Raw genomic sequence first — 21837 nt, forward strand, 5'->3', positions numbered from 1 at the left:
TTTATTTATTTATTTATTTATTTATTTATTTATTTATTTATTTATTTATGGAAGAAAACACATTTATGTATTTATTCATTTCTACTTACAAGTAAGGTCATAGACATCAAGTAGACACCGTACTGCCTGGCAATACCTTGTCAGTCTCTGGTCTAATTTCTCTTTCCTCAGACCTCCAACAGTCTCTCCTTCTCACTTTCTTTCTTTCTTTTTTTCTATTAAGATTTATTTATTTATTTATTTATTTGAGAGAGAGAGAGAGCAGTGGGGAGGGGCAAAGGGAGAGAGAATCTCAAGCAGACTCCACGCCGAACGCCCCGAGACCATGACCTGAGCCAAAATCAAGAGTTTGATGCTTAACCGATTGAGCCACCCAGGCACCCCTCCTTCTCACTTTCAATACAATTCACAAAAGAGAAACAGCTCATCTTTCCAGCACCACATCTACCAGCCTAAGTGCATTTGTATCCACATACTCTGCCTTCCCGCTGTGGACAGGGAGGAGCTCTCCTTGTCCTCCTCAAGGTCAGGTCCTGCTTGTACATAAGAGCCAGTGTCTCGGGCGCCTGGGTAGCTCAGATGGTTAAACGTCTGCCTTCGGCTCAGGTCATGATCCCAGGGTCCTGGCATCGAGTCCCGCATCGGGCTCCCTGCTCAGCGGGGAGCCTGCTTCTCCCTCTGCCTCTCTCTCTCTCTCTGTCTCTCATGAATAAATAAATAAAATAAAATCTTTAAAAAAAAAAGAGCCAGTGTCTCCTAGGTAACTTTTAAAACACATGTAATTGCCCTGCTTGATAAAGTAGAAGGAATTTTGAAGTTCTAGGAGGAGGAGAAATGGGTGTTGGCAAATGACCTTCAGAGTAATGGGTATAAATGAGGAATCCTGTTGAGGATAGCGAAAGGACTTTTGAGAATAAGGGTAAGAATGTCTAATATTTTGGAAATATTTTATTCCCACGACACCTGGGTGGCTCAGTTGGTTAAGCATCTGACTTCTGTTCAGGTCATGATCTCGGGGTCCTGGGATCAAGCCCTACATTGGGCTCCACACTCAGCTGGGAGTCTGCTTCTCCCTCTCCTTCTGCCCCTCCCCCTCTCCTGCCCCTCCCCGATCCTGCACGTTCTCTCTCTCTCAAATAAATAAAATCTAAAAAAAAATTTTGTTTCTTCTGCTATGTTTCAATGTAAACACCTATTCTGTTGCTCTGAAATCTTTAGAGAAGGCCATCACACATGGGTACAGCAGCGCATGCCCACACCCACACAGAGTGAATGTCCATTGTCCAGGCCCCACCCCTGGAAATCCTATTTCAGGAGGTTCAAAGTGAGGCCCTGATATCAGTACCTTAAACCTTCCCCAGACCATTGTGGCAAGTGGCCAGGTTTGGTCCCACTGATTGTAGATGTTACAACATCTTTAGACGATGTTCATCACAATCCATCCCATTGACATCTGGGCAAATTGATGTTGGGGAACATAAAGTCAATGGTAAAACTGGGTTTTTGCAACAGGGAGAAAAAGAAAGTCTGACTCTTATTAGACCTCCCTCAGATCTACCTTGTCTTTTTCTCTTTGAGTGACTCTGAAGGAAGATATAACCTTTCTGAAATAGGACATTAGAAGACCAAGGAGGTATACAGAAAAATGAATAATAAATTTTAATAAAGAAGGCTTAATCTCCTGTAATACGAAATAGCAGAGAGGAAGTATGACCTACATAATCAACAGTCATGAGCACCAATCCAAAGATATCGTTCATGCGTCAAATACTGAGTGCCGGCTAAGAGACAGGGACTGAGCTAGGCCCTTGGAGCTCAGGGTATGGTATGGCCTCAGGAATCACAGTCTAGAAGAGACCGATAATTATAACCAGTGGGAAGAAAAATGGGAAACTACGTAAGTAGTAAATATAGACCCAGTATGCAGGGGATTAGTGGTAAGGGAAAACTTCAGAGAAGCAGAAGACAAAACCAGGCTTTTGAAAGATACAATGATCAGGGTGTAGGGAGAATGGAAGGAGAGTGAGGGGGGGGAAACAGCATTTCTTATCAGAGTGAATAGAACTGTAGGCATGGGCTTAAAGCAGCATGCATGGTACATTGCCTGAATTGTGGATGGTTCTATAAGACTGTTATGTAATGTTCTGGAGGACTTGGGGTAGGAAGAAGGCAGAGGGGTTGCCTTGCCGTATGTCAGACTCCACTTACATACATCAGCCCATTGTTCTTGGGTATTATGATGAGTTCCTAGAGTGTCCATAAAAAGTTAGCCAAGAGATGGCCAACAAGCCTTGCTAGCCTAAAACAAAAGACGTATGATCCCTATTTGTCAGATTCTGCAGCAAAATCCTCTTTCTCCAGACTAATCTGCTCATGTCCTCCTTATTGGTACTTGCCATGCTTTCACTGTTAGACTTCCTTTTTATTCTAGACTCTGGAATTTTTAACCTCCTTGGACATAGGCATTTATTTTTGCATGATGTTTGTGGTTGATCACATGAGCCTGAGTTCAGTGTGAATGTAATTTCAGTTTGATAAGAATCTAACTTTTCATCCCGCAGGAATTGTATCGGGCAATGTCAGTAATCCCCCACATCCCTAAGGTCACCACATAGACACCTGTTAGCTCAGGCTAACCCCCATCTCTTCTGCTGTTACCTTCCTTCAGGTGGGAACACTGGCTTTAGTTTTGTGTACTTAATTTTTATTATAAGGTATATAGTTCAAATATACAGACAAATACAAAGAATCATGTAATAAACACCCATTCACTTACTGCAGGGCTTAATCAGATCTAAACATTTTGCTCTATTTGCACCAATTGTTTTTATAAACTAAAACATTGTAGATACAGTAAGTTAAAGCTCTATCTCCCCTGAGTCTAATTCCCCTTCTCTCTTATCATTCATGGTTTTATACATTCACTACATTTATGTGTTCATAAACAACATACAGTATTGCTTTATACATTTTTAAACTTTGTATAAATTATTGCATCCTTGAAGTATCTATCTGTACCTTGCATTTTTGTTGAAAATTAAGTTTTTGGGATTTATTGATGATGACACAAATAGATTTAGTTTGCTTTTTAAGACTACTTTATAACATAATATATCGCTCTACTGAAATTTACTTTTTATTGTGTACAGGTAGACATTTGAGGTTCTTTTCCAATTTTTCAATATAATAAAGCCATAGTTAACATCCTTGTACACATTTTCATGTGCACAGATATACTGGGATTTTATTCCTTAATCACTTCTTTTACTCATATTAGTAATATTCACTATGTAGCATTTATATACATATATATGATTTATAGACATATACATATGTCTATAAACCAGCCATCCTAATTGTCTCAAACATGACATCATCATCACCTTTAAAACAGTATTATAAAATTGCACTGAGGGGCGCCTGGGTGGCTCAGTCGTTAAGCGTCTGCCTTCGGCTCAGGTCATGATCCCAGGGTCCTGGGATCGAGCCCCACATTGGGCTCCCTGCTCAGCGGGAAGCCTGCTTCTCCTTCTCCCACTCCCCCTGCTTGTGTTTCCTCTCTCACTGTGTCTCTCTCTGTCAAATAAATAAATAAAATCTTTAAAAAATAATAATAAAATAAAATTGCACTGATGTTTTCAACTTGTAACCTCTCACTAGTCACCAGGAATTTCCCTCATGGAGATATATAAACCTTAGTTCTGAACCGTGGAATAATTTAAGGAATAATCAAATATGAGTACAGAATTGGAGAGGAGGATAATATACCTTCAAGAAACTTGGGGTCAATTTAAGGACTGATCTTGCCCTTTTCCTGGTTCCTTGACATGTAAATGGTCAGAGTCAGCCTGAGTCACTATTCCCCTCATATGGACTGAAAGTCAGCTGACTGCAGAATTTAGTCACTGAATTTAATACGAGCTGTTGTTAAAAGCATACACATTACTACTTATTGCCCTGGGAGGAAATAAGTCACATGTGGGTTTTTTTTTTAATTTTAACTTCATTTGATTTATTAGTGGTTGCTAGATACTGAACTATATGGTAGGTGCTCTGGGATGTCCAAAGATGAAGAAGTCCTCCAGTGAACTCACAATCCTGCAAGGAAGAGATGCTTAGGAAGAGTCATCTGTCAGATTTTGGCATCTGAAATAGGCTCTTTATTTTCTCCTTTAGTGACACTCAGGAAATGCTTGTCTCCTGCTGTTGATGCATAATCTGAGAGTACTATGGATCATGCTGAAGAAAATGAAATCCTCGCAGCAAGCCAGAGGTACTATGTGGAAAGGCCTATCTTTAGTCACCTGGTCCTCCAGGAAAGACTGCACAAGAAGGACAAAATTTCGGATTCCATTGGGGATAAGCTGAAACAGGCATTCACGTATGTTGTGTTTTAACCTATTTCCTTTATCCTGTCATTCAGTTATGACAGAAGCGAGGTCAAATGTATCAAGAAAATCTGGTGCAGTGGGGAAAATAAAACAAATGGTGAGCACTTAGGATTTGCAAACTGTCCACACGGTTCACTCAGGGATAGGTATCTGATTGAACCCAGGCTTCATTATATATTTCACCCTATTTATTAAATTCTGATTATACTTGCATCCGTTTAACAGTTTATCTAAATACCCTACTTTCCCATACTCCACCACCTTTGAAATATCCACCTCTTCTCTTCGTCTCTCAGGAATGTTCCAACCACTCTATCTTTTTTTTCCACCCCGACTTCTACCCATTTGGCAACATCCTGAATTTAAGTCCCAACCCAGGCTGTCAAGGACACTCAGTGTCCTAGGACTCCTCACTTTGGAGACGCTTACACACATGTTGCAGGCCTGGGACTGATAATCAGTGTTGCCTGACATGTGTGTCTCTGGAGAGCTCCCTAGGTTTGATTGCTCCCTTCTGGACCCTTGGGAAGACACGTCCATGTTCTGTGTTCGTGCAAATTTCACAGGGACCCTCCGCTCTAGGTATGATCACCAGGAGAGTTTTAAAATGTATTCACTGGAGTCAGACTGTCTGAGTTTTAAGCCTAGTCCCAATCACCTACCAACTGTGTGCTTGCATTTCCTGCTCTACAAAATGGGGGTAATAATAGTACTTACATCATAGAGTTCCTGGGGGTTAAAATCTGTCAATATATGCAAAGTCCAAGGCACATGGTAAGTACCACATTAGTGTAGCTATTATTAATGTCTTAATTTTCTAAACAAGGAGATGGGCATCTAATCTAGTTTGTTTCACTGAAATTCATGGCTCTTGCCACAGTTGCCCCAAATCTCCTTCTAATATCTTCCTTCACCTGATGATCAGATACTTTTGGCCACTAAAGACATGATATAAAGTACCACGCATGCTGCAAGAATGCATTGTCTTTTGAATGGAATAAACTCCTTCCTTGCTTCCATGTTACCCGGAGAACTTGGGGCTGTCGTGGTGGTGATGGAACCCATCTGTCCAGCTTTTATTTAGTGATGTCTCTGATGATTGGCATGGACTGGCAAAAGGACTGGCCAGGGCCCAGAACATAGTCTATGTATCAAAATCAACTGAACTCTATAGGGATTAAATGCAAGGCCTGGGTTTTATCAGCATGATGTTCTACCTAATCAAGACAACCAGACACGGAATCCGCTGTAACACATGAGTGACAAATGGTGTTTTGAGTTTACCTAATCAAAGACCCTAAAGCATTGACTACATATCCATAAAGCTCATAGTACTTGTATAAATTTCCTTCATTTCATAAGGACAGGGGAAACTAAATGGGCCTGCCAGTCAGTGGTTCCACATTCAAAAATTTGCTCAATCAGTAAATAATTCCCCCATTTGGTTTTTACACCAACACAGAAAGTACATTAGGATTTCATCTGCTAAAATAATAGCTTCCAAGGTATCTCAATTATTTTGAAGCTAAATTTTTCTTATTTTTCATGGTAAATTGTAGAGCATTATTATGGAGCCAATTCAGATGTTTCCCTTAAAAAAAAAAAAAGTTTACAAGCAGATCTTCTTGTTTCTTTTTTTTTTTTTTTAAAGATTTTATTTATTTATTTGAGAGAGAATGAGAGAGAGCGAGTACATGAGAGGGGGGAGGGTCAGAGGGAGAAGCAGCCTCCCCGCCGAGCAGGGAGCCCGATGCGGGACCCGATGTGGGACCCGATCCCGGGACTCCAGGATCATGACCTGAGCCGAAGGCAGTCGCTTAACCAACTGAGCCACCCAGGCGCCCAATGAAACCTTGTTTATTTATTATTTTTTTATAAAGATTTTATTTATTATTTGACAGAGAGAGAATGAGAGAGAGAGAGAGAGAGCACACGAGAGGGGGGAGGGTCAGAGGGAGAAGCAGACTCCCCGCCGAGCAGGGAGCCCGATGCGGGACCCGAGCCCGGGACTCCAGGATCATGACCTGAGCGGAAGGCAGTCGCTTAACCAACTGAGCCACCCAGGCGCCCAGATCTTCTTGTTTCTGATCTCTGCAGAGTGGAAAGGTCATCCTTAGCACAGAATGTGAATTTTCCCTTATTGCTCCAGGATATGGGGAAGGGAAAATGCCTTGGTGTGAATTCTTTAGAAGTATTCCTCGTTTTATCTCTGGGTTTTTTTGTTTTGTTTTGTTTTGTTTTTGTCCTCCCAGATGTACTCCTAAGAAGATACGAAATATCATTTATATGTTCCTGCCCATAACAAAGTGGTTACCAGCATACAAGTTCAAAGAGTATGTGTTGGGTGACTTGGTCTCAGGTATAAGCACAGGGGTCCTTCAGCTTCCTCAAGGTTAGTAGGTATATTTATTTCTTTGTGTCGTTTCCCTTGCCACCATCTCTTCAAACAATTGTTGCCCTTTTTTCTGTTTACTTTCATCATGATTGTGAATTCATAGTCTTTATCATATTCTAGTAACCTTTACCTGTCTAAAGGAATTCTTCAGAAATATTTAACCCTTAAAAAGCCCAGAGACAGTAGGTGTAGAATATGATGATACTAGTTCGCAGATCAGTATATTTCTAGGAACTGGCTGGGCAGGGCCTTACGTCTTCCTAAGTTAGCCAGTCACTCAACGAATGTGTTGTCGGAGTTCTCCTTGTTAAGGTTCTTGACTTTTAAGTCCATATTCTAATTACAAGGGACCAGGATATGCTGAATTCCTGTACATTTCTGTGATTTTTATGTGTGATATAAGAATTGAAGAAAATGCTCATTGATTTATTCATCTATTCGTACATGTTTATCAAGCATTTACCCAGCTCCCCTTGTCCTTATGAATCTAACAATTAGGCAGAAAATCATGAAGCAAATAGAAGCATATATACATTTTTAACTACAAATGATGTTAAACACAATGAAGGAAAATTCAGGGTACCAGAAGATAATAATAGGGAAACCTAACTTAAGTAGGTAAGTCACAGAAACTTCTTTAAGAGAGATTTGAGTTGAGCCCTGAAGGATGAGCGGGAGACAGGTAAGGAATGAGAGGAAATGCATTTGAGGCAGAAGGATAGCATGTGTGAAGACACTTAGCAGGAAAAGAATTGAGTATTTGAAGACTTGGTTTGAAGAATTACTAGAAAAGCAGCTTGCTAGGGGTGTAGGGGAGGAGGGGCCGGTGGCCAGCAAGGTGGGCAGTGATAGATCTGCAGAGCCTTGTTGGCCACTTTTTGGATTCCACTCTGAGTGCACTGAAAGCCATCACCGTGCTTTCACTTGGGGTTTCTTTCTGAGGGGTCACTAGGACTGCTGTTGGGGTGAAGTGGATTTGGTTGGTGGGAGGGGTACCAGAATGAAAGTGGGGAGACCAATTAGAGGTGATAGGACTCAGTATAGGGAAAAGGTGATAATGGCTTGAACAGCCTCTAGGTCCGTTGGCCAAGAATCTATTCCCTTCTCCAGTTTCCCCAAAATTAATTACCAAATGATCAACTTGTCAAGAAAAAAAGCCCACTTCCCCTAATGATCAATTAGTTGCATTTTTAATTTTCCAAGTGACTGATTTACCAAATCTGTTAAACATAAGCCTTGTACCAGGTATAGGATGGTTTTTCACATCCATTTTGGCACCAACACCCCAAGGGCAGAGAAGGAGACAGGTTCAAAGATGGGGGTGGGGGCAGGGAGGGGAGCCCACAGAGGCTCAGCATCTGAAATGGGAAACAAGTGAAACTGACATTGAATCAAGTGGGACAAAAAAAGCTACAGGAGTACTGCAGTGAAATCGTGTAAACTAATACTTCAGCGAAATCCTCAGGATTGTGCCTAATTGGGTTAAAATGCCATTCCACAGATTTATTTTTGACCTGTTAGCCATCTTCCATCTTGAACTAGGGTGGTGGTGATAAAAATGAAGAGTTATAAAGATACATGCTGTATTTTATGGTCAGCCAGATTGGCTGTTGGATTGATTGAGGGGAGAATGGGGAAGAAAGGCATGTCAAGAATTACTTTAAGGTTTCTGGGCTGATGAGTGGGATGTGGGGACATTGAGGAAGAAAGATGGTCAAGAATGACTCTCAGATTTCTGGTTCTAACATCTGAGGGTTGGAGGTGCCCATTGCAGATGTAATAAAGACTGCAGGAGGGAGGAATTTGAAGGGTAAATTTGAACATGTTAAATTTGAAATGCTTGTGAGATAGACAAACAGACATTGCATGTTTATATTTAAAATATGGGCTAAAAAGAGAGCTGTGGGCTAGAGATGTCAGTTTGGGGGTCTTTGACATACATAAGCCATGGAGGGCCACCCAAGAAAAGAATGTGGAGTGAAAGAGAAGAGAGCCAGGATCAAGCTTTGTCCAACATTGAAGACCAAATAAAGAAGGAGGAACCAGCAGAAGAGACTGAAAAAGAAGCATCTGGAAAGGGGGAAGGAGAACCAGGAAACTGTGGTGTTACAGGAAGGAAGAAGGAATGATCCAGTAGGTTGAACATTAAGGGATGTAAGTCATCGCACAATCAAATTTGTATGGAAAATGTATTTTTCTGCCCATCACTAGTCAATGAAGATAGATAAATAGGAAAACCAAAATGTAGCAAAGACAGAGATCCAAGAGATAGTAAGTTGATTTCTTGTGGTTGGTAAATTATTAGTAAAAAGACTTTGTTAAGCATTGAATTAATGCATTCCTGAACTTAATTGAATACATGCTTCTTTCTCTAAATTTAAAATCCCTCTAAAATGATGGTAAAGCAGAGGGAAATGGTATAAACTAGCAAGGACAAAGAAAATGGGAGAGCAGGCACCATGGAGCAGGAAGAAAAATGGCAAGTGATAGACGAGTGACAACTGAATTATCAGAGTGGAGGAAGCTGGTATTTGGGTGTCTGCCCTGCAGAACATTGGGAAATTGGCAGCCCAAGGATTGTCAAAGGTAAGAGTCAGGCAGATGGCTAGAAGCGAGAGGATTGGTTGAAAGTCTGTATAATAAATAGCAAGTACATGGACACCCAGGTCCCCACCAACACCACTCAGTGGATGGCAGGTGAAAGCACTGAAAGGTGGCAGGAGGAATGAAGTCTACACATTGACCTCTGCACTAACAAAGGCTCTTCTTTGCCCTGTGCAGCTCCAAAGAGCCTGTGAGACCTTCAGCCCAAGGCACACGATGACCCACCCCCAGAGAAAAAAAGCGATAGTGACAACTGGGGGTTCCCCAACCAAGATGCTGGCTGGTCCCCCAATTGCCATACAGTAAAGCTCATCAGTAAATAAAGGGGGCCAGTGCACATGAAGCTTCAGGGATGAAAACAAACCAAAAAGAAAGAAGGACCTCATTGGGCATATAAATAATGGAGAGGGCAAAATAAAACATATTTGCCCTGTAATATTCTCAGCAAGTCATGAAAACATATTGAACCCATGAGATAAGAACAGGATGTGATTTTAAAGATTTTATTTATTTCAAGAGAGAGCTTGAGCAGGGGAAGGGGCAGACACAGAGGAGAATCTCAAGCAGTCTCACACAGCACAGAGCCCCACGCAGGGCTCCATCTCATGACCCTGAGATCATGACCTGAGCCGAAATCGAGTCGGGTGCTTAATCGACTGCGCCACCCAGGTGTCCTGGGATGTGATTTTTAAAAGGAGCCTTCAGAGAACAAGAAAGAGCTCATAGAAATTAAAAATATGATAGCTGGAATAAAACATTCAGTCAAATGGGTTGGAAGATAGAGGAAATCTGGAAGTAGAAGAAAAAGATGAATACGTGCACAATAAGAAAGGCAAGAGGAGAACACGAGAGGATCAGTCCTGGTGTTCCGTCATATATCTACTGGCAGTTCCAAAAAGAAGAGGTTAAACAGAAAAGAGACTATCAAAGAATATTTTCAGAATTGAAATACGTGAGTTTTCAGACTGCGAGAAACCACCAGGTACCCAGCAGAAGAAATAAAAAATAAAACGAGGCACACCATAATAAATATCCGAATACCAGGGTTAAAGAGAAGATCTCAAAACTTCTTAGAAAGGAAAAAAAATCACATATTATAACTAAGTGGAAGTTGAAAAAATAGGAAGTCAGTAGTTAACATCTGAAATGATAAACTGAGAATAATAATGTCAACACATTCTTTAGAGCAAGGTCTCTCAGCCCTGCACCATACCAGGAACAGCCCCCATCCTCAGTCAGTCATGATAACAAAAAATGTCTCCTGACATTGCCAGATGTCCCTGGGGCGAGGGGGGCGGGGGGGGAGCAAAAGCCTCTTAGTTGAAAACTGTTGATTTAGATAAATGAGATAAATGGTAGAAAAACAGCTGAACTAGTTGGAAGTGAGTGCCTCTGGGGAGCAGAACCTGGAGGTAAGGCAGAAGAGAGCCCGCTTTTCTTCAGAGCCTTTTAGTACTGCTTGGCTTTTTAAACTATAGGCATGCGTTCCTTTGCAATAAAAATAAAAAATAGAAATTTGTTTTTTAAAAAAAAGACAACATTAAAATGACCATACTATTATATATGGAATAGGGATGCTTCCCCAGCTCTTCTTTGGCTAAAATTTTTTTCTTCATGACATGACAATGCATTAAGTGAATTTTGTAGTTGTCCCAGACATTTGGCTGAGCCCTCTGAGCTGAGAACAAGGGGTGTTTATTGTCTCCACATTCTGAAGAGGATGCCAGACCATCTATGCAAAACTATGAGTGAATGACACCAAACCGTCTCTTTAGTGCATTACTTCAACAGGATATATTTGGGGACCAGGGATATAATAGTAAATTTGGAGTGAGAATTTTCTAGAGAGAGGTGAGCACTATACATTTCCCCTCCACCTAAAGTCAAGGTAGGAGTGACTGCAAGAGAACCACTCAAGAGCACTGAACACATGTCCTCTGGAGTTTTGGGGGGATTGTTGCCTAATTCTTGCAAGAAAAAAAAATCTACAGGTAAAAGGGTGTAAACTGCCCATGTAGGCAGAATGGAAAGCCCTCCAGTGGGCGTGGCCTGCACTTCCAAAGCTTCTTGTAAAGGTGCCAAGCTTTCCCGTTGGGTAAGTGGGTGCTCTGGAAGGTAATGAGGCTTGGCTCATTTGAAAGGTACCTGCCCAAGAAGACTGCCTAGGGAGGAACATATGCCCGCAGAGAGAACTTGGAAGAGGTGTAAGAACTGGGAACTGGGAGTTCCTTATTGAAAAGGGATCCCCAACAGACCCATAGAAACACCCTGGTACAGAAACAGCCAGCATTTGGCCATCAACACGGATTATAGCTACACCAGTCAAGTAAGACTTTCTGCCCTTATTTAGGTTGGGAAAGAATAAAACAGAAAAATGTCCACCCCTTGGCAAAGAGGGGATGACAGGGAAAAGGGTCTCAGCCTGGGTGTAGGATTGGGATGCAAGGGTGGGCAGGTTAAGACCCAGCTGCTTAAATTAATGTGGCTTTCACTGCTTCATCCTAAAGTGCCAAGAGATGAGTATATATAACCCTCTGTTCTCCTGTTCGGTTTCAATCCCACAGGGTTAGCCTTTGCAATGCTCGCTGCCGTACCTCCAGTGTTTGGCCTGTACTCTTCGTTTTACCCTGTTATCATGTATTGTTTTTTTGGAACCTCCAGACACATATCCATAGGTAAAAGCTTAGAGTTGATATTTTAGTGCCGTTCTGTTTGGATTTCCCAGCTTTGCAGTGTGCCAAAGAACTAGCCTGTTTGTTATCAGAACATCCGTTTCATAGTAATTTTGTTACTGCATACCCTCTAGGTGCTTTATAAAAATAGACTCCCCCCAGATTTCCAGAACGAATAGCTTTCTTATAATCTTGGCATAACGGGAAAAAAAAAAAAAAAAAACATTTTCTCATGTAAAGAGCAATTGTTGAAATCTGGGGAATAAGTACTTTAGTTCATAATACAATTTGCTTGGATCTGGTTTTTCTTTTTATTTTATTAGTGTTACTGCATGTTCCTAATTACTATGCATGTATCACATTTTCATCCTATTTGAGGCTCTGAACTATACATGACTTTTCCCAGTGTATTTAGGATAAGACTTACATGGACTTCATAACAGCGTTGGTGCTGCATGAGGCTACCACCAGCAAACACACACACAATGTTTCCGATGTCCGGTGCTGGGTAACAAATATGCCCAAATGTAGCGGCTTAAAATATTTACTTGATTATCTTGCCCAGTTCCTGTGGGTCAGGATTTGGGAAGCGCTCATCTTGGGCAGTTCTGCCTCAGGGTCTGTCATGCAGTTGAGAGTCGAAGGAGGAGCTGAAGCAGCTACTCTCTCTCTCTCCCCCTCCCTCCATCCTTCTCTCCACGGGGTCCTCATTGAGCTTGCTCACACCCAGCGCAAACAAGCGTTCCATCTGAGATGGCAGTGGCATCAGCTTCTGTTACGGAGCTTCAGAAGCCTCACAGCATCACTTTCGCTGCATTGTTTTGGCGACTAGCATGTCACAAGCCCACCCAGATTCAAGGAGAGTGGAATTAGACTACCTCTTAATGGGCAGGTTCTAGAAGAGTCCATGGGATGGAAGATATCATCGTGGTCATTTTTAGGGAATACGATCTGTATGTACACAGCTTACATGGAACCCAGGGGCGCCAGGCTGAAGAGCAGTGCAGTTTCATGTCAGTGATGCTGTATCAACCTCACCCGGGTCTCCTTGAGACCCGGCAACAACCAGGGAGATACACAGAAAATGACTGCCTCAATTAATGCTTCACTATTTCAGGTCCATTTGCTGTGATTAGCCTGATGATTGGCGGTGTGGCTGTTCGATTAGTACCAGATGATATAGTCATTCCAGGAGGAGTGAATGCAACCAATGGGACAGAAGTGAGAGATGCCTTGAGGGTGAAAGTTGCCATGTCTGTGACCTTACTTTCAGGAATCATCCAGGTAATAGTCACAGGTGGAGAAATGGGCTCTCATTTGTTCATTTAATAAGTATCTATTGAGCCTTCGGGGCTGGTCTACATGGTGGGCAGGGTCCAGCCAGCAGAGGTCCAGAGCTCGGGGCTCAAAGCACTCAGAACACCAGTCCCACTGCACACTTCCCTTAAGTTGGTATTTATTAGGAGCTAGCAAGCTTCAGTTGGGTCCTTTAGAGATTCCAAAAGCAAGAAGAGTTTAAAGCAGGGTTGATTAGTAATGGAAAGAAGGCCTCTCTTATCTGCTTGGAAGGAACAGGAGGTGACATTGACTCAACATGCCCCCAGTTCTGAGGACCAGGGAAAGTATAAGTGTGCCCAGTGCCGGTGGGGGGGGGGTGCTCCAGGCCACTCCAAACCTTCCACTGCTTCTGTATAACAGGTGTTTCACTTGGGAGCTACTTAACTGCTGCAGAGGCAAGACTGTAGTGTTAGAAAGTGGTCCAGAAAGAACTTTTGTATGTTTTCTGTTGGTTTTCACTTCCTGGTCTATCACATGACTTCTTTGTTTCTTTGTCGTTAAAAAAAATTAGTTTTGCCTAGGTGTCTGTAGGTTTGGATTTGTGGCCATATATCTCACAGAGCCCCTGGTCCGGGGGTTTACCACCGCGGCAGCTGTGCACGTCTTCACCTCTATGTTGAAATACCTGTTTGGAGTGAAAACAAAGCGGTACAGTGGGATCTTTTCAGTGGTGTATGTAAGTAAGCTACTTCCCGACTTACTGGTTTTTCCTTCTTATTTTCCTCTCTTCTCTTCTGTATCTCTGTCACCTTCAAGGCTCACTTTTCCAAGAATTAAAATAAAATGGAAAAGATCTCATTATTCTAAGACTTTTCTGAGAACCCTACACAGAGAATTAAACCTTAAAGTCTCATTTTATTAATAGGTGATACCTCACAAGGAATTTTTGATTAGGCCTTTATTTGGTGACTGCCCCTTCACCCCAACTGGCTGAAAAGAATGCTTTTCCTTAAGACCAAATTGTGTTCTCTTTGGGAACTAACATAATTTAAAGGTATCACGGGAGAACACATCTCTCTCTAAAACTGCTTACTCAAGCGGGCAAAAAAAAAAAATAAGTAAATCTATAAAAGATTTAACCAACACGATTACCCATCAAATCTAATAAAATCTATGTCGACCGTTGCACCCAACTCAGAGAAAATGTAAATTATTTGCAAGCACATAGGGAACAATGGTAAGAACTGATCGTGTTGGAACTGATCGTTTTGAAACTGATCACAGATTCTGAAAATTCAGTATTTTCTCACACAGTGCAGTATAATTAGCAATCGATAACTAAATATAGCTTTAAAACCCCCATACATTTGGAAAACAAAAAACCTACTTCTTAATATTCCATGGATAAAGAGGAAGTTATGAAATAACTAAAATCAAATGACAGTTCAATTCTTCATATCCAAAGTTCTGAGATGCTGCTAAAGCTAGTCCTGGAAAGAAGGACTGATGGTCTTTGCAGGTGTTTGTATGCATTTCACATGCTGGGCACAGCAGTGAGTGAGCAGATACGGCCCTTGCCTCTTGGAGCCCAAGTCCTGTGGGAAGACAGTAAACCATTAATTGCGTAAATATATAATTAATTGCAAACTGTATTGCGTGCTATGGAGGAAAGTACAGGCGGCTATGAAAGGTGACTAGGGAGACCTTTCAATTAGGGGTCTAAGAAAGTCACTATAGGGAAGTGACATTTAAATTGAGTCCTCAATGGATTAGAATGGGATCAAACTGTAGGAACATGTCCTAAATAACTAAATTCTTCGTTTCCCATAGTAGCCGATGACCTGCTTCCTACACTGAGATTTCTCTCAGTGCCTTGTCACAAAGGAAACAGAACAGATAAGCACCTGAGTATGCTCTAGGCATCAACAGGCAAGGTGTGTAGCCTGGGCTCAGTGTAGCCCACTCTCCCAGGGGCCAGATGAGTACTGACCATATTTGGGGTGCTGAGGCTGCAACCCTAGGATAAAAGTAGGAGACTTTCTTTTCTTTTTCTTTTTTAAAGATTTTATTTATTTTTGCGAGAGGGAGAGAGAGAGAGAGATCGAGCGAGTGTGAGAACACGAACGGGGGAGGGGCAGAGGGAGAAAAACTCCCCCCTGAGCAGGGAGCCGGATGCAGGGCTCGATCCCAGGACCCTGAGATCATGACCTGAGCCGAAGGCAGATGCTTAACCGGCTGAGCCACCCAGGTGCCCTGGAGACTTTCTTTTCTAACTCTCCTGGGCTTTGTCCAAACTTCAGCACTCTCTTGCCTTTGAAGTGTACCTGGTCCCTTTTTCATCTGCTAACTATGACTTCTTTCTCCCCCTTTCGCCTCCATAAAAAACTTTTCTGTGTATTTACCTTTGCATTATTTTGCTGATATCAACCCCTAATCTTTCGTCATGCTCAGAACTCAGCTTAAGGGGTACTTTTCTGAATAGGATAATACTACACTGAGCCATTACCCAATCAAAGAACACTGTAATATAAGACTGTTGGGTAACAATTACCACTACAGGGGTGCCTGTGTGGCTCAGTCTGTTAAACGTCTAACTCCTAATTTCAGGTCAGGTCATGCTCTCAGCGTCATGAGATCGAATGCAGTGCGGAGTCTGCTTGGGATTCTCTCTCTCTCCCTCTCCCCTTCCCCTGCTCACTCATTCATGCTCGCTCTCTCTAAAAAAAATAATAATAATAATTAAAACTATAAAGTTATGTGACGGGGTAAAAATGCCTCCTAATTAGTGGGAGAGAGTTCAGTCTGAGAACTTTTAACTCGGAATGCGCAGCGATGGGACGGCTGGTGTGTATTAGCACCCTAGTGTGTCTGTCTATCCAGGGGCCGCTGCTTGATGTAACATCCAGTGTTCCTTGTGTTACAGAGTACAGTTGCGGTGTTGCAGAATGTTAGAAACCTCAACGTGTGTTCTCTAGGCGTCGGGCTGATGGTTTTCGGTTTGCTGTTGGGTGGCAAGGAGTTTAATGAGAGATTTAAGGAGAAATTACCTGCACCCATTCCTTTAGAGTTCTTTGCGGTAAGTCAACTTTGGCCACAGATGCCTGGCTATTTTGGTGAGGGATTTAGACAGGGGAGGAACAGGGAGTTCTACCTTTTTTCTCCCAGTTCTGCCAAGAGAAGAGTAGAATATGTTAAGGGGAACTTTCACAAATATGCTAAAAGAAAGGAAATCTATGAGAGTGTAGACGGGGATGATTTTCAAAGTCGAGGTGAAGGCCATCCGTAAAAATTGTAATATCAATCATCTCTGAGTGATGAGATTACGGAAGATTTTTCTTCCTCAAAATTTGTATTGACTAATTGTTTTATAATGAACACCTACAACTTTAATAACCTGAAAAAATTAAGCTGTTTCCATTTTGAAAAGAGCAAGAGACAAAGTTCCCAGACTTTCTTGGTTCCTGGAGCTCCTAAGCCAAAAGAACTACCTAAGAGTATTAAGTAGTTAATACATATTTACAACTTACTACGTATTTACATCTCACAACTTAGGAACTATTGTAAAAATAATGCACATGCAATGAACTACTATATATTCTATTACGTTCTTAAATGACCACAACGGTTTATTAACAACAGTACCTTATTATTGGTTTCCTGCAGCCGCCATTACAATGAGGACTGGCTCCCTGCCCTGGCCAGCCCTCCTTCTCCCCTGGTATGACCCACTCAGAAAGTTCGATAGCAAGATGAAGAAACTTGCTTCTCCTTCTGTTATTTTTTCCATTGCTCGTCAGTAAGGGCTGTACTTTACACACCTGCTGAATCTGTGCCCTGACCATCCAGGGAGGCTCACGCACAGATTCGGTGACCCCGAGTGTAGCTGAGCGGGGAGACCGCTGTGGGGCCGGTGGAGGCCTCTAACCACAGCTAGTGCTGCTGACGCGGACAGGGGTCAGCAGAAAGACTGGGGGACCAAACGTACATTTTCTAATGACACTGTCAATGCACCACCCTCACAGTGCCCTCTCCAGCGTCCCTTGTTCATGCCATCGTGGTGAGAAGGGCAGAGGCCTCTCCTGGAAGGTCTTAGGGCTCTTCCTGTTTGCAGTCAGCTGGCCAAACACCTCCATCAGGGAACAGAACAAAATAAAGAGGAAAGAACGCCAGGCCACGAGGCAATTTTGTGGGGAAAGAGCCATCAGGAGAAGTTAGAAATGCTAGCGGCTAACTATAATTCTGTTTCTTTTTTTTTTTTTTATTATTTGAGAGAGAGAATGAGATAGAGAGAGAGATCATGAGGGTCAGAGGGAGAAGCAGACTCCCTGCTGAGCAGGGAGCCCGATGCGGGACTCGATCCTGGGACTCCAGGATCATGACCTGAGCCGAAGGCAGTTGCTTAACCAACTGAGCCACCCAGGCGCCCCTATAATTCTGTTTCTTAAAACTGGAAGTTGAAAGACTAGATTGTGGCTTGGCTAACAAATCGTTCGCAGCTCACGTTTGAATTTTCATCTATGAAGGCACATTTGGATTTGGGTCTGTTCTAGGTGGTGATGGGGACTGGCATTTCAGCTGGGTTTAACCTGCAAGAATCCTACAATGTGGATGTCGTCGGGACACTTCCTCTGGGGTAGGAAAACCGTTTTTATTTTAAGTAACATCAATAATCAATAGATCTATTATTGTTTGTAACTCCTGCTTTAGTATTCTTACAATCAAAATCTCTTTTTTTCCCCCTACATATCAAATAGCTGAGGCTTTGCGTTTTTTTGGGTTTTAGCAGGTTTTTTTAAATTGTAAAAAAACACATAACAGAAAATTTACCATTTTGAAGTGTACAATTCAGTATGTTAAGTATATTCACATTGTTGTGAAATAGATCCCCAGAACTTTCTCATCTTGCAAATCTGAAACTCTGTACCCATTAAACAAGAATTCTCTACTCTAGCTCCCCTCCCCCAACCCCTGGCAACCACCACTCTTTTTCTCTGTATGAATTTAACTACTCTTGGTACCTTATATAAGTGGAATTCTATTTGTCTTTTTGCGACTGGCTTATTTCATTTAGCATAATATCCTTAGAATTCATCTGTGTTGTAGCAAGTGACAGAATGTGCTTCCTTTTTAAAGTTGAATGAAATTTCACTGGAGACACACACACACACACACACACACACACATATATATCACCACATTTTGTTTATCCATTCACCCAACAATGGAACTTTGGGGTGCTTCCACCTCTTAGCTATTGTGAATATTATTGCTATGAACATGGTGTGCAAATATGTCCTCAGGACCCTGCCTGCAGTTCTTTTGGATACATACCCAAAAGTGAGATTGCTGGATCATAGGCTAGTTCGATTTTTAACTTTTTGAGGAACTTCCATACTATATTCCATAGTGAGTACACCATTTTACAATCCCACCAATGGTGGTATGTAGTGTTTTCTTTTGTTTCCTGTTGCTGGTTTTTAGAATCTCTCTTCGGGTGCATAGGAATTAAGAGCCAAAATAACCTAAATCTAGCCTGACACTTACTAGCTGTGTGACCTCGGGCAAGTCACTTATCCTCTTAAAGCCCCAGTCTCCACCCCTGTCAGGTTAGTACCATCATCGACTCCTGTCTCCAGGGCAGCTGTGAAGCTACAGGAGCTCATGTGTGCACCTGGAAGCATTTAAGACATGGGAATTGGAAGTTCTACAGTTCATTATTTCAACAGATTTTCTAGTTTCGAGTCATCTCTTCTTTGCTTCATCAATCCCCTTTTACCTAACTCTACATTTAAAAAAAAATTTTTTTTAAGATTTTATTTATTTATTTGAGACAGAGAGAATGAGAGAGAGAGAGCATGAGAGGGGGGAGGGTTAGAGGGAGAAGCAGGCTCCCCGCCGAGCAGGGAGCCCGATGCGGGACTCGATCCAGGGACTCCAGGATCATGACCTGAGCCGAAGGCAGTCGCTTAACCAACTGAGCCACCCAGGTGCCCACATTTAAAATTTTTTACTATTCTCCTTATGTTTGAAGGAGCTAGAATAACTGTGAGCCTCTCTTCTTACCTCATTCTGTTCCTCTCCGACATGCTCTGGCCGTCTCTGCATCTCTCTGTGTGTCTCTGTCTTTCTGTCTCTTGTACTGTCTCTTCCTCTTGCCATCCTCTTCTCTCTTTCCAGATGAGCAGAATCAGATGTTTGCCCAGATGTTGGGCCTTGATGAACCTGGCATACTGCATCAGGCCTTGTCTCTGGTCCCATCTAAGAATCTCCCGGGGAAGGACAGGGGCAGGAGTTGCTCTTGAAGCTAGCGTCCACCCCCCACCCCAGGGCAGGTGTTGAAGGCGGAAGCAATGGATTGCCATCATGAACATGTTACTTATGATTCCATGTTAAGGAATAACCCGGTAGTAACACTTGCTTTTCTATTTGGACTTATAATTTATAAAATACTTTTATACCCACCATCTCCGTTGGTGCTCACAATCACACTATTGACATATATGCTCTCCCCATTTGACACGATAAGTTCATTTATTTAAGCATATGTTTATTAAGTGCCTGTTAAGTGCCAGGGACACAGCAGTTAAAAACAAAAGCAGCCATGCAAGCACAAAAGTGCCCTCACGAAGCTTATGTTCTCCAGTGGGGGGAAGGGACCGGGGAGAATGAACAGTGAGAAGTGCTATGAAGAAGAGGGAGGCCAGGTAAGGGATAGGGAGGGGCTGGGATTGCTGTGTTAGGTAGGCTATCAGAGAAGGCGACATTGGAGAGACGTGGATGAGGTTTAGTGGCTCACCAGTGAATCCCAGCCTGGACCCAGAATACAGTCTTCCAATGCTCAGTTGTTAGCCGTTTCCGTTACCTCACACGTGGGTCTCTAACAATTAGTCATGTGCTAAGCCTTCGTCTTTGACTAGATCCAATATACAGTTCTAGTCAATAATCACAAATAATTTGATTAAATGTGAATTCTTATGCTTAGATTTCTCCTTTTTAAAAATTCACATACAATTCACCACAGTTTCTACCCAATACCTCCCTTTCCCTATTGCATTGTACCCAAATATGTTGCTTTTCCTCCATGTATGAGAGTCATACTTTAAAAAAAAAATTTTTTTTTTCACTAACAATGAATCATGGAACACTACATCAAAAACTAATGATGTAATGTATGGTGATTAACATAACAATAAAAATTTTTTTTAAAAAAGTTTTACCTTTCTATAACTTGACTACCCTTTCTGGAACTCTGCCCCAAACCAAGCAGGAAAGAAATAATGCTTTAATAATGCTTAAATAAAACTACCCTACCTATATATAATCATACTATTTATCTATGAGTCTTGCTGCTGAATAACAGCTCCAAAACAATGTCTTAAAACATAATCAGTTTGTTTGCTCACAATGCACAATCTAGGTAGGGAGCTGGGTGGTCTCCTGCTGTCACTTGGGGTCTCTCAGGCAGCTGCCGATGTCTGAAGGTGTGCCTGGTGAGCTTCACTCCCCTGTCCGATCTGTCAGGTGGAGGGCTGGAAGGAGGAGGGCTGGCAAGCATCTTCTCCCGCAGGGTGACTCCAGCAGGATAGCCAGACCCTTTTATGTGGTGGCTCAGGGAAACAAGACAGAAAAGCAGGAAGTGCCGGGCTGCCAAAAGGGCTCATCCAGCATCACCCGCCCCGCATTCAGTTGGCTAAAGCAAATCACAAGACCAGCCCAGATTCACCGGAGGAGACACAGATCCCCCCCCCCCGCCCCCCCGCTACATGGGAGGAGCAGCCCAGATAAGGATGGGAGGAACTGTTGGCGGCCATATTTGAACGCAAACTACCGCACTTACCTATCCACACACACAAATACACACACAGGACCGTGTGTTGACTCTTAAAGGTCCCAGTCATGGCAGTATATGCTGTTTCTTGGTCTACTTTCCTTAACTCATTCCAAAATACATTCTTTTCTCCTATTCTTCTGCGCTCCCAAATCTGTTGCTCGGGCTTCCCTCCTGGCTAATGCTTCTGCAGCAAAGTGCAAGGGAAAGACCGTAAGTTTTGCAGGCAGACCTCTTGGGCTTGACTCCTTGCTCCATCTTGGGCAAATAACGTAACATCTTCAAGGATACGTTTTTTCACCTATAAATTAAGATAATAATAGCACCTAGCTAAGAGGATTGCTGTGAGGACAGATGAGATGATGTATGGCAAGCATATGGCACGAAATGTAGGCTTAATGTTTGGATTTTTTTTCCTTCTCCCCTTCTCTTTCCCTTACCCCTGAACTTGAAACATCCCCTTTGTCACTGTGATATGACACAGTCAGAGAAATAGGCACAGGGAGGCAGGTTCTTCATGGTTTTTGTTGTACTGGTGGCCATTTGTACATGAGCCATCGGACCTTGGACAAGTTGCTTAGTCTCACTATCCCTCATTTTCCTCATCTGTAAACTGGGGCATATAGTGGTACCCAGCTCCCAGGGCTGTCAGAGATAAATAAGCACAGA

At 42.4% G+C, this 21837-nt stretch overlaps 1 protein-coding gene across 5 annotated transcripts in view; it reads left to right on the forward strand.

The window, feature by feature from the left end:
• SLC26A5 (solute carrier family 26 member 5) overlaps positions 1 to 21837 on the forward strand; it is a 54882-nt gene that overhangs the window by 20570 nt on the left and 12475 nt on the right. For 4 of the 5 annotated variants that reach the window (XM_035020406.1, XM_035020404.1, XM_035020408.1 and 1 more), the window contains exons 3-9: positions 4177 to 4381; positions 6644 to 6783; positions 11955 to 12065; positions 13180 to 13346; positions 13912 to 14076; positions 16264 to 16416; positions 17891 to 17973. In XM_035020406.1, the coding sequence (XP_034876297.1) occupies positions 4230 to 4381; positions 6644 to 6783; positions 11955 to 12065; positions 13180 to 13346; positions 13912 to 14076; positions 16264 to 16416; positions 17891 to 17973 (971 nt within the window). In that variant the 5' untranslated portion in view covers positions 4177 to 4229. The remainder of the gene's footprint in view (positions 1 to 4176; positions 4382 to 6643; positions 6784 to 11954; positions 12066 to 13179; positions 13347 to 13911; positions 14077 to 16263; positions 16417 to 17890; positions 17974 to 21837) is intronic. The other variant, XM_035020407.1, reaches the window with a different exon arrangement.

This window comes from Mirounga leonina, unplaced genomic scaffold (genome assembly GCF_011800145.1).
Source record: "Mirounga leonina isolate KUSES-001 unplaced genomic scaffold, KU_Mleo_1.0 Mir_174, whole genome shotgun sequence".
NCBI lineage: Eukaryota > Metazoa > Chordata > Mammalia > Carnivora > Phocidae > Mirounga > Mirounga leonina.